Source organism: Siniperca chuatsi, linkage group LG22, assembly GCF_020085105.1.
Source record: "Siniperca chuatsi isolate FFG_IHB_CAS linkage group LG22, ASM2008510v1, whole genome shotgun sequence".
NCBI classification, from domain to species: Eukaryota; Metazoa; Chordata; class Actinopteri; order Centrarchiformes; family Sinipercidae; genus Siniperca; species Siniperca chuatsi.
In genome coordinates this window covers 12,504,269-12,516,855 of record NC_058063.1, presented here as the reverse complement: position 1 = coordinate 12,516,855, position 12,587 = coordinate 12,504,269, and the positions used below count along the sequence as shown (strand labels likewise).

Here is a 12,587-nt window from a genome sequence, read left to right as displayed (position 1 = left end):
GTCATTTTGTTCCGTGAAAAATAGTTCCAAGTGTAAAATAGAAAACTGATTACAGCAGCCTGAAGCTTCTCAGTTCTCTACGTTATAAACTAAACAGAGAGCAGGAATAAATGTCTCTTAACAATGCCCATTCAAAAACAGCTGCATCAGTTGTTAGGGATGATGGTAAACTCAGAAGTAATTTTACTCTTGACAGATGCAACCTAACTTGCAACTGATGGGAAGCCATAACCATAGCAACTAAATATAATGAACACAGACCAACAAAAAAAACATGCATATCAGCCGATTTGGAGCTCAGAAAACAAAACAAAAAAAAACACATGATTAACAACTTGTTTAAAAGACAAAATGCCCAGAATTAGTCCGAACAAAGTAATCCATACAGAACATACAGTAAGGATACGATGGGAGAACCATTAGGATTTGGAGTACTTTTCTTTGAGAACATTAGCATACTGTCGAATAGTGATTACAGTAAATCAACAATGAAAGAAGGCATAAAAGGTATGCTATGCAAGCAGAAACTCTGCAGCTGTCGTAGCCTTTTATAGCCATCTTTAATCCTGTGGTTGTACATCTGGGGCAGACCTGCTCAGAACCTGGAGATTTTCAACAACAGCACTGATAACTGTGTGTTGGGACAATCCTGAGGAGATCTGTGGGGTGCCTCTTTGAGTACAATGTGTGGTCTGGGGGTGTGTCTGTGTGTGACTGTGACTAATGCGTGGATATGCAACAAAGTGTGCCACTTTTTGGTTTGTTTTTGTGTCTGTTCATATGCATACAGAACAATTATGAGATGTAGGTAGAGCGTGCGTGTGTTTTTGTGAATATGAATCATCGCACATGAGTAATGCATGCATTTGGAGACCATCGGAGAAAGAGAGTTCCTCGGCAATATTAATAAGAGAAAACGAGAACGATATTCGTGCAGCAGTGCTCATTAGAGAGGCCAAACAAACAGGACCGTGGCTCTGGCCCACACAAAGACCACTTTGTGAGCCACCCCGTGCCACAAGTGTAGCAGCAAACGCAGAGTTCAAGGCAATGGAAATGAAAGGTTAAAAAAGAGCTGAAAGTGGAGCAGAATGAGAAAGGGGGATGGTTTAACTGAATGTCCACATTAGGGACACATGTTCTGCATACAGGCCCAGCAGAATAGGACATACAGAAGACTGTCACTTTATGAACATTATAATTCCCATCAACTTTGAAAAATACGTGAAATTGAAACTCTAGAAAACAACTGTTGATTTTCCATTTTGAAACAACATTTGTGAGGAGCCATGGCAAAATGAATTAAATTAAAATATACGAATGTCCTAAACTTGGTGCCTACCTCAAGGTCATCCAGTGATCGTGCCAGGCTGAGACGTTTGGCAGAGCGGCGTTTAGAGGCCCGGACAACACCCATACCCCAAAACCTGGAGCCCTGTGAAAAATAAAGGAGAGACGGATGACCAAAGACACAAAGACCAATACTATTCACAGTATAATCAACATTCAGTTTTATTGTCATTATTGATCAAATCCTAGAAAATGCAACTTGCTAAAAGTTTGAAAAACTAGAAGGTAAAAAAAGAGAAGTTGTAATAAACAGGAATTATTTAAAAATACTATGCATAAATACTTTACATACTAGTATACTGTATCACTCACATGCCTTCATCTTCTTTAAAAAGTAAAATTTAAAACACACAAAATGTGTTGTGACTGACTGTGATAATGAAATTATTCCAAGACAAAGTGTTTGAGTGCAGTTTTTGACTGGAGTCTGAGGAGTTACTCGTGGAGTGTGAGAGAAAATGAAAACGTAACACTACTGTCAAAGTAAGAAGTGACTTTGAGGTTAGTCAGTTGCTCTGGAAATCTCAGATTTTCTACTAAATTTGACAGATTTCTCTGCCAAAGCATGTGCATTTACATATAGCAGGGGTCATGACACACAGTCCTATCTGACAACATGCAGATTGGTCGCATAAAGTTAACCTGAAATACTACAACCCTGTTTCAAAAGTACAGAGACAGAAGCACTAATTTCACAGTCTGTCAAAAACTACCATAAGAGATCCAATAGAACCACCATGTCTTTCTGCCAATCACTTTAGAAAAGATAATGCCATTTAACCATACACTGTATGAAATAGTGTTTAACCAGCCATCCCTATTCTTATGACTGGCAAAGGCTGTGTCTAATGTTTGAACGAGAGTTCAAGAATTGCAGATAATTACCGCTGCATGGCATGGGCTCTACCCTGTAATTTTCCTGGCTTCCTGTGCAAGATTGTCGTCTTTCTGATCTAATGCAAGCTGGGGGACAAAGACACAATCCACTTATATAAACACAGCAAAATACTGTGCTTAAATAAGGTTGAAAACACCAATACATACTGTAAATGGAAGATCAAAAAGTAAAGATTTTGTAGCTGAACTTTGTTAAATACACACTGGACATAACCTAAAATGCCTTGAATTTAGATTTTTCGCCATTTACAACATGTTCGAATTCATGCCAACTAACTACAGTCATGTCCGTGGCTGAGAGAAAGAAACTAATTCAGAGATACTGCATACACATCACTGATTTCCTGAGAGAGGCTCATTTCCGGGACTACATGGATACACAGGGCCATCTTGTGGGCAGTGAGGACAGTAACATAAAAAAATCAGTTTCCTTCTCTCCGCACATTTATGACAATGACATCATTGACTTACAACAGGTGCTTTCTGAGTTCAATTCACACTCAGTACCCATTGACTGTTGAAATAGTAGTATTGTATTTCATTTTAGGTGCCACCAAAAACAGGCCGACTAACACCCCCTCAGTGTCTGGAAACCCAACTCCATGTGACCATTTAATACTTCCTGTGTCGCTGTGTTAAACATGAATGAAGTACAGAAACAGATGTTCGTCTCAGCATGACTGTGCTTACAATGAAACTATTTAATGTCACTGTGTGTAAGGATTTCTCATTAACACATGGCCAAGAAATTATCTGCAAGGATACAGTTTAGATGAGCAAAAGCAAGAGTCATCAGTATTTAAAATCCTAGAATATCTAGAAAAACTACACACAAATCAAGTTTTAAGGTAAGGTAAATAGCCACGGGTAAAATGTTTTCACCTATAATCAGAACATTAAAGTTGAAATCTGTAATTTTTCACATATTCAAAATATCATTGACTGACCAGTTAATGTTCATTTAGACCAGAATTTAGACCGCTACATGTGGTTGCAAGATAAACCTGAGGAGTTGCAAGATGACTGACATGACAGGAAACACAGTAAACATATTTCTGCTGCACAACAAGATGTTAATTTTGTCTGACTTTTCTAATATTTGCCTTTGTTCTAATGAAGTATTGGATAATTTTCTAACCTCTTCAGGCTTCTAAAAATAAAATACAGACAAAAAAATCTGTTTAGTTGAACTGGTCACAACCAGGAGACATGTGCAACTGGTAACCAGGGGTAATAAGTAGCCATTGCTTTGTTTTAGGTGGGCTGGGAACCACTTATTTAGACCACAGATCCCCTGTGTGATCTGACAAACCTGATCAACATTTCTCAAGAGCAGGTTAGAGAGAGAGAACCTCTACTACTATGAGAAATGCGCTGTTTTTAAATGCTGCAGATTTCAGTTTTAAAATGTAAAAAAAAGTATCTTACTTACATTTTTGATACTACCATCTTTCCGCTGTTTTTCTCTCTGTTCAAGAAACCTTTTGGTCCATTCCTCTCTGGGAGGGAGCATCACGACCTCTCCTGACCGGTACCTGTCTGAGGGGATCTGGCTCATGGGGGGAGGCAGGTTAATTGTGCTGGTGCTAAGGCTAACGCTGGAGGACCAGTTGTTGTCGGATATCACCTGAGGCTCAGGATCACTACTTAGGGCTTTTGGCCACTTTGGCTTTGAGAACCACCTTTGGCTACCTCTGAGAGGATCTCCGAAGAAGTTTGTTTTTTTACCCAAAGGCATAGGAGGTGGTGGGGGCTTAAACTGGAACTCCAGCCTGGGTGGGGGACCTCCATAAAAGCTAGTAAGAGAATCAGGGCCAGGTAGTGACTCTGAAAGGGAATGTGTGCTGGCACTGTTCTTTGGATTATGTTTTTGGCCATTCTTGGAGAGGTTTATTGGGGTGAGGTCTTCAGCCGGAGGATAATCCCATGGACAGCTGGGGAGGTGGGCCCCAGGGTGGTTTTGGATTGCAGAAGGGAAATCCCTGCCTGCTCTCTCCTCAGGGGGGGATGCATTTCCAATTCCACTGTCCCCATTGCTGCTGGCGCTGCCTTGTTTACCAGTGCTGCCATTCTCCTTGGCTTGCTGCTGAGCCTCCATGTCCAGTTTGACTCGAAGCCTCTCCACAGCCTCCCCCATGTCACTGTACAGGACTGTGACAAAGTGAAGAACATCTGGGGGAGTCTGAGGGAATTCCAAGCAGCCCAAGGCATCTGGATCTGGAGTGCAGTCGAAGCCAAAGCGTCCAGCAATGCCTATGTGGTCCTCATGGGTCCCCAGCTCTGGGTCGATGAAGAAAACATGGCAGGAGGCCCGCAGAGGACCATCCTCGGGTACACGGCCATTGATTATATGTGCTGTAGTGACCAGGCATAAAAAACGTGGGTCTTCAGCACACACAGCCCCTAAAACCAGATTCTCAGCAGGAAAGGCTGCCAAAACAGCTCCTGCGTCGTCACAAAGTCGGATGCAGTCAAACATGATCTTCATCATTACCAGGGTATGGGTGTCCTGCTCTGTTCCCAATTGTCGTATTCGTTCCCGAATCGCTTTTAAACAGTCCTCCTCTGATTCTGTAGTGTTTAAAATCAGCTCTGTGGAGCTCAGGTAGCCCACCACCAAGGTCATGTTTAAAATACTCCAGTCTGGATTAGCTTCTTCTGTGTCTGTAAACACAGAGTCTGTGTCCCCCACTCTGGAAGTTTCCTCCTTTGGCTGCTCAGCTAAAGAGTTCCAGTGTTGTGACAACCTAGACATATCCGGCTCTGACACCGGCCTCTGTTTGGCGATGATAGCATGACTTGAGTTAAAGGAGGAATTGCTTGAATCATCCGAGATAGTGCGGAGAACACCTGCCTTTTGGAAAATACTATTTTTCTGGCCAATCCCAAATTTTGCATCATTAAGAATGGGGTTCCCCATGATTCGGCTGGGAGCATGCACCACCAACTGCAAGGGTCCTTTGCAGCTGCCAATCAACTGCACCACAGTCTCATGCAAAGCAGTGGACACATCAGTTCCATTGATGGCCATGATGTGATCCCCCTGCTTGAGTCCCACCAAGTCAGCAGGACTTCCCTCCAGGATGCCACTCAACAGACACGGCCTCTGTCCCGAAATAGTAAAGCCATATCCTACCCGACCACGGATGACCTCCACACCCCTGAGCTCACCGACTGTATTTAAATCCAAACGTCTCCTTGCGCCCTCAGGCTGTCCCTGTATCCTCATCTTTGCTGTAGGGTGCTATGAGATCCAGTGTGTGGGAACTGAAACACTTGCCAACACTACTGTGTTGTTGTCATTCTGCAGTTACACAAAGTGGGCAAAAAGGAAAGAAACAAAATTGAAGTTTGTTTGCAATACATCAAGTTATACGAAACATAAGAACGGAAGAATTAACACAGGATTGCACAATAATTCAGTTGCTCATCAGCTTTCAAAGGAGACATGTTGAGGTGAAATGGTGATTTGAAGCACTATACTACAGCTGCAACTAACACACTGCTGAAGTCCTTGTCAATGAATTGAATAATTGTTTGGTCTTGCCAAAATAGTGAAAAACGCAGATTACAGTTTCCCAAAGCCCAAACAACAAAGATATTTAGTTTACAGCCATTTGAGACAAACTAAAGCAGGAAATCTTCACTTTCGAGAGGCTGTAACTGGCAAATTGTTTGCTCAAAAACTTAAAACTTAAACAATTAATCAATCATCAGAATTGTTGTTGGATAATTTCCTGATGATCAGCTAATCGATTAATAGTTTCAACTCCACAATACCCAGTAAATTAATTATATTAAGTTATTATTTTATACTTATATAATACAGACTTTTTGTTGAGACCATTTGTTAAAAACAGAATTGCAAAATACTTTACAATACACACACTTTAAAACAAACAAAAATAAGGGGCAGGGCGTTTCTCTAGCTCTTTTTTACTCTTACTAAAGTAATTTATAATCCAAGTAAAGCAATTCTATCAATCTTATTTGAGCAATTATCTGTCAGAGATAAGACACATAAGCTACAGCTTTTATGTCCCAACACAGCTTGCAAATGACTCCCCTCCCCCCACTCCCCCAAAACAGAGTGCCAGCTGGCTCTCTGCTCACCAACAACATTTACGATAACCAGACTCTTTGGTTTCGGTCAGCCACTGTTTTTAAATGTTCCAATACTCTACTCACCACACAAGTTAAATATTTTCAGCACCGGAAACACCTGACGAAGCCTAGTGGCTTCTTTATTTTTTATCAGCTATAAAACAGTTAAACCGATGTTACGCTCGCACGTAAGCACACAACTATCACCACATTGAGACTGTTTGGGGACTAACTTTTTAAATTACCTTTTCCAGGGGTGAAAAGTTCCACAAAAACTCCCACGGATTTACATTCGCGCTGTTAAAAGTCCGAACGTTTACATTTTTCACATTACACGTCCATTTTAATTATTCAAAACAATATTTCCCTGTCGTGATTCAGTAGTGAGCGAGAGCACCACCCTCCATTCACCATTCACTCAACGCGGTGATCACAAAGCGTCTTTCACTGTAACCATGACAGCGTAACGTCTCAGGAACATGTGACACCTCCTTCTGGCCAATCACCACGCCTGTCACGTTCAATATTCAAACTATTGGAGTGACGCTATTGGCTGATATTGACAGGCTGTATTTTGCGCTTAAGTAAATCAAAATTTAAAGCTAGAGTTGTTTTTTAAATAAACAACGCCACTTAAATATACAAGTAGGCCCACTGGGAATGAAACAACACTGAAAGCTCTGTAATAATTCCGGAAACATGTCACGAAGGAGCACGTTAGATTTTTAAAACGCACAACACATTCAATGATGAGAACTTCTCAATATAATTTTAAAAAGATATAGGCTACATTATAAGTCTTACCGGTTTGATTTAGCTATTACTGCTGTATCCCTCAATCACTTTGCATGTGGGTCGACCCTCTCTCCTCTGGAGCAGCAGCACTTTACTACTGCAGATGGTCTGTAAACAATACCTCTCTGGTCAAAGGGCTGCAACGGTTGCACACATTGTCACATGGCTTTACTACACAGGCGCAACCTTCACATGTGCAGAAAAGAATGAATAATAATATAATACTATAACAATACAATAATACTGATAAATCCCAATGCTATTTGCCGCGATTTGTTTATTTTTAAATAATTCATGGTAACATCAACATAACAGGTAGCGATATTTGGTTTACATCTCGAGCAAACAGCGTTGCATTTTCATTTTCATGAAGCAGTGACGTTTGTGTAGTGTGTGATGGAACCAACTTAATCCCCAGTTTCTCCAAATCCTCTTAAAATAGGCTGAAAGGCAAAGACCTAGGCTCTATCAGCCCTTACCTTCTGTGTATTTTGCATTTCAATAATTACCCTGCAATTACCCTGCAGTAACAATGAAAGACAAGAGATGATTGTTGTTTTGTTCTGCAGAAATGCAAATAAGAACATGACATCTTTACATGTTAAAGTATTGAAATCTCTGGAAAGAAAATGTGTTTTTCTGTTTCTGACTTGAGGTTTGCATTTGTATCTAATCCTAAAAGCACAATGACAGCCAAGATTAAACACTGTATATGTAATTTGTTTGTCCTTACTCAGCCCAATTAATGGGCAGGCAGAATGCAGAACCCTCTGCTGTTTGTTTCTGTGCACTAAAAGCTGCCAAGCTGTGTTAGTGTGCATGTTATCATGGCTCTCTCTCCCTCTGTGTGTTTGTTTGTTTCTCCTGTCTGTGTGAATGGTGTTGTCCTCTTCTGTGTTTGTGTGGCCTGCCCTCTTCCCAGGTCTCTATGGTGAAGAGGAGGTAGTGTGACTCAGATCCTACTTAGTGGGCGACACCTGTAGCTGCTCATTTGTCCTGATCTATCCTCTTCACACAAGGGTGTTGTATAGTGTACAGATTGTAAAGCCCCTTGGGGCAAATTGTGATTTGTCATATTGGTCTATATAAATAAAACTGACTTGACTAGACATAAATGCCAGTCTGTGTGGTCACAGTGATGCACAATTTTAAGTTGCTCGACATGAATAGAAGAATGAGGAAGTGGACTCAATATTTGTCTGATTTTTATTTATTATATTTAATTAAGCTTTACCTTGAAAAGTTCTATCAGTTGAAAGTAGGAAATGTTCCCTTCATTCTTAGAAACTCAGTGTGGCCACCGTCAGAGACGGCATCTTTTCCAGTTTGTTTTCTATGCAGCCACATCAGTATAACATTGTAAAATTCAATTCTGTCTCATCCTGCTGCAGTTTGTGTTGGTCATGATGCCATCTGCTGACAGCTCCTTTCCTATTACTTCAATAACATCAGGGATCATTGCTTCAATTCCTGGTTCATAATGCTAAAAATTGCCCTGTTTTGACATCAAACCATCCCAACTTATAATTATCCTGGCACAGCGAAAAAATGATGTCACAAGATAAGTCTGGTTTTGCAAGGCTGTTGTTCCCACAGTGCTTTTATTAGGGTACTTGGCAAATTATCAAGAAAGAAGATCTGATACAGCTATCCTGACAATGACAACTCAGATTGGAACCTGATTTACTGTAGGTAAATGCTGAGGACACCTTCAGAAATGGTGACAGCATATTTCTGGCACCTCTCTATAGCATCTCTGCACTGATAAAAGCTATACTTTGACCTATGCGAGACGATAAACCTTAAAATGTTCAATGTTAAACTGAAATCCATAATAAATATACTTTTACATTTTTGCTTCAACAAGGCTAGAGGTGAGGCAAGACCATGATCTCTCCCAGACAATCATAACCCTCACACTTCATGGCTTTCCTGGCTCTTTAACCCCGCTCTGACCCCATGATGCTGACGTGGCGGAGGGAGGCTGGATCATCTTCTCCAGAAGGTTCATCATACGTTCCTGCAGCTGCAGACACTGGACCTGGAGGAGGTTCTGTTGGTGCAGGGCTCGACGGACCTCCCTGCACGTCTCCTCTATGGCCCGACTCGACCTCCTTTGTTGCTGCAACATGGCCTGCATCACTCGCAGTTTCTTTCTCTTCATGGACAGGTGCTTGTTGGCATGCCTTTTCCTGGCTGAAGTAGGGTGCGAGCTGGAGAACAGAGAGTGAACCTTTTAGAGCAGGCAGTGTTTTGTAATAAGAGATCACCTCTGGGTTCAAGAGCTAATTGTTAGTCGTACAATTTAAAACAGTCTGCAATTTGTTAACAACAGCAACTCTCTCCCAAAGCCAGAAATCATAGAACTAAAGTACCAGAAGTATTTTACAGTAATAAAAAAAATAGACCTACTGAATAAACTAATTAAATTGGCATATTGCCCTAAAAAAGCAGTAACCACATATTCAAGTCAAAATTTAGTTAATAACAGATCTAAACAAAATAATTTACCATATAAAAGATTTAATTATGTCATGTCATGTATGTCATGTATAATTACAATTGTATAAAATCTGTATAAAATTGGCAGCTAACAGCTACTGCAAAACACAGCTAAACATCAAACCAAACAGTCGACTACGCAGCTAAAGCAAGACAGCCAAGAGTTAAAGCTAGCTGAAGATAACTGCGGCTAAGTTAGCCTTAGCTAAAGCTAATGTATTTACTTTTTCCCTTGTTTCTCCTTGTTACGATATATAAGTATAAACCCAACAGTAAACTACACAGCTGACGCAAGCAAGAGAGCCAAATCCAGTTGAAGCTAGCTGAAGATAACCAAGGCTAGCCGTTGCTAAAGCAAAATTTACTTAATTTCCCCCCAAGCTGTTTCTTGTAATTGATATATATCAATTTTGATAAACTAACATCATTGCAATTTAGTTTGTTATCTGACATAAATGAGGCGGAGAGCAAAATCCAGTAATGGGGAATAAAAAAGTTACTTATTTTTAAAAAGTAACTAGCCTAGCTTAGCAGAGTAGCAATAACTTCCATCACAGCTTTTGACCCTGGTGGAATTCATGTTTTGGTGTGGTTAAGCTACTTTTAAAATCACAAATTTATGTATTTATATATTAATTTCAAGGTAATTATTAACAAATGGTAGATGGGAAGCTTAAAGAAGAATACATGTTATTTGTTGATACTGTATAGTACCATCAAAATGTGTTCTAAATCATCTGTTTTCCCCTCATACTCCCTAAAAGTTTTTTCCAAAGGACTATGATTTCTTTGTTGCAAAATACTAAGTCTAAAGAGAAAACTTTAAACCTTTTTTTTTCAACTTTTTGCTGTAGTCACCGCTCTCTGCTATCTATGGTGCAGCTCCAGAAGTTATTTCTACTAATGTGTTTACTCTTGAGTTCGCAAGTAGAATTGTTTTGCTACATTTGTTACTAGTGCTTTTGGTTTTGGAAGTGTTTCCCTTCTTCAAAAACATGTATTGGTCATAGACACAAAATTAATCTATTCTTAATTTGATTGTATATCCTAAATAAGGTATTCTACAAACTGAGTTTGATTTCTTGATAATATGGTTTGCAGTCATATTTTTATGACACATGCAAAAGTTATCATATGTGACAACATGGCAGAGAGAGTAAAGCCTTGTAGGGCTATTATGTCAGCTTAGTTGAAAATGAACAACTTTGGTGGATTGCTTCCCTCAAACAATAAAATACAAAGGTCAGTCTATCAACCTGTTATTAAATCTATCAGTGACACACATATACACACACCCACACAACATGTGTCTAGTCTAGTTCCTGTTACCTGGAGCCCTGTGTGTGCTCACTGTCAGAGCTCAAAGAGTCCAGCTCTTGTTTTATCTCCATCTCATCTGAGGAGCCTGTGTACTCTGGCAGGAATCCCATCATCCCCTCCTCTGACTGGGGCACCAGATTGTCTGTAGACTGGGAGGAAGTGGAGGGACCTGCAGCGGAGGCCTGGAACTCCAGAGAGTTCACCCGCCCGTTCTCCAGCGGCTTGGAGAGGATCTTCTCGATGGGCTTATAATACGGCCAGTCCGGCGTCTCCCCACTTTCACTGACTGTGGATTTCAGTCGCCTGTTAGATCAAAAATAGATGTTTAAAGTCATGCAACAGCTGGAGTTTGAAGTCACAACTCTGATTGGAGATTTGGATCTGGTGCACTTGCCTGTACTGAAAAGACATGTTGGTGATTTTCATCTTGATCTCCTCTTTGAAGCGCTGCTCTCCGGTCAGCTGGAAAAACCTCTGGGACATCTTCTCGTAAACCTTAGCGTTCCTCTTGCTCATTTTCAGTTCGTTGTGGTGTTCCTCCCACACGTACAGGAGGGCTTTCATTTCACCGTCGGTCCAGTTTGGGGCCCGCCTGTGTTTCTCACTGTGGCCTGGCAATAGGTAGCTGAAACCATCCTCTGTTGCCATTTTTGAAATGGTTCTCTTGGCCTGTGCAGGCTGTGTTTGCAGAAATAGGATCTTTAGAGGTTGAATTTGAAAGTCTTTTACTGTGCTAAGAGCTGTGTTGAATCTGCAGTGAGGGAGTGATACATGCAAGAAGGCACACACACCGTTCTGCCTGTGCCCTTCCCCCTAGCCTAGCTGAAAGAGGACTCAAAATGGGGCCTAAGGCAGGAGAAGAATCCGGTTAAAAGCTTTTAGTGGTGCGTGATGTCACAGTGACATCAAGTTGCCCTGGCAACGGTGAGGGAGGCCCTTCATTTTCCCTCCCTCTCCTTTAACCACTCCCATCCGCTCTCCTTTCCCCTCTATTCTGCTCCACCAGCAGCACAAAAAGCTTTTAGCTGAAAGGCAGCAGTGTGAGCACATGAGATTGCTGACAGTTTTGAAATATGAGCCTCTGGGGAGGAGGGGAAAAAAGGGAGAGCCGAGACCACGGGTATGCGTTTCCCTGGCAACAAGGCACTGGATTTGGTAGTCAGCCAACACACTGCTCCTTTTAAAAGCTTTTAATAATAGACAAGTCGTATTGAGACGGGGAGAGGGAGGATTTGCTTTATCTGGCATTATGTAGAAGAGAGGAAAACACTTCCAGCCTGCAGTTTAGACCTAAAAGGCAAGCAAAAGCCTTTCACTGAAAAACTGTGAAACACTTTAGGTGGAAATAACAGAGGGGAGACATCAGACAAAATGGCAACATGTGGTGATCAACCACAAGCACCCCTGCAATGTAATACAAAATGCTGACTGCTGTAATCAGCTTTCTTTTCATAGCTGGGGGTGGTAGACAATGGACCCCTGCTGGAAGGGTTTCTCCAACCAGTTGGAGACCCCTCCCCCATTTAGATCTCAGCAAGGGGCAGTTCTCCGTCTACCCCCATCTCAAGCACCCTAATCTACCATATTATGTGCATTTTTTTCTCCTAGTCTCTTGCTCC

At 41.2% G+C, this 12,587-nt stretch overlaps 2 protein-coding genes across 5 annotated transcripts in view; both read right to left on the bottom strand.

The window, feature by feature from the left end:
* rgs12a (regulator of G protein signaling 12a) overlaps positions 1–7,301 on the bottom strand; it is a 37,926-nt gene extending 30,625 nt beyond the window's left edge. Inside the window, exons 1-3 of one of the 4 annotated variants that reach the window (XM_044183712.1) lie at positions 7,156–7,301; positions 3,680–5,551; positions 1,343–1,435 (exon numbers count right to left, since the gene is read on the bottom strand). In XM_044183712.1, the coding sequence (XP_044039647.1) occupies positions 1,343–1,435; positions 3,680–5,476 (1,890 nt within the window). In that variant the 5' untranslated portion in view covers positions 5,477–5,551; positions 7,156–7,301. Of the gene's footprint in view, positions 1–1,342; positions 1,436–3,679; positions 5,552–6,596; positions 6,833–7,155 lie in introns of those variants that run through there. The other 3 variants (XM_044183714.1, XM_044183711.1, XM_044183713.1) reach the window with 3 other exon arrangements.
* A 1,411-nt stretch (positions 7,302–8,712) lies between these two features.
* On the bottom strand, positions 8,713–11,960 carry msantd1 (Myb/SANT-like DNA-binding domain containing 1). Its single transcript, XM_044183332.1, has 3 exons — positions 11,363–11,960; positions 10,978–11,271; positions 8,713–9,359 (listed from the first exon to the last, which is right to left on the bottom strand). The coding sequence occupies exons 1-3, from the start codon at positions 11,614–11,616 to the stop codon at positions 9,068–9,070; spliced, it is 840 nt and encodes a 279-aa protein (XP_044039267.1). The 5' UTR covers positions 11,617–11,960; the 3' UTR covers positions 8,713–9,067.
* Positions 11,961–12,587: the final 627 nt, after the last annotated feature.

Coding starts and splice junctions, on each gene's coding strand:
- msantd1 (XM_044183332.1), bottom strand. CDS start 11,616: ATGGCAACAGAGGATGGTTTCAGCTACCTATTGCCAGGCCACAGTGAG. Junction 11,272..11,362: donor AACATGTCTTTTCAGTACAG/GCAAGTGCACCA, acceptor TTGATCTAACAG/GCGACTGAAATCCACAGTCA. Junction 9,360..10,977: donor GAGCACACACAGGGCTCCAG/GTAACAGGAACT, acceptor TCTGTTCTCCAG/CTCGCACCCTACTTCAGCCA.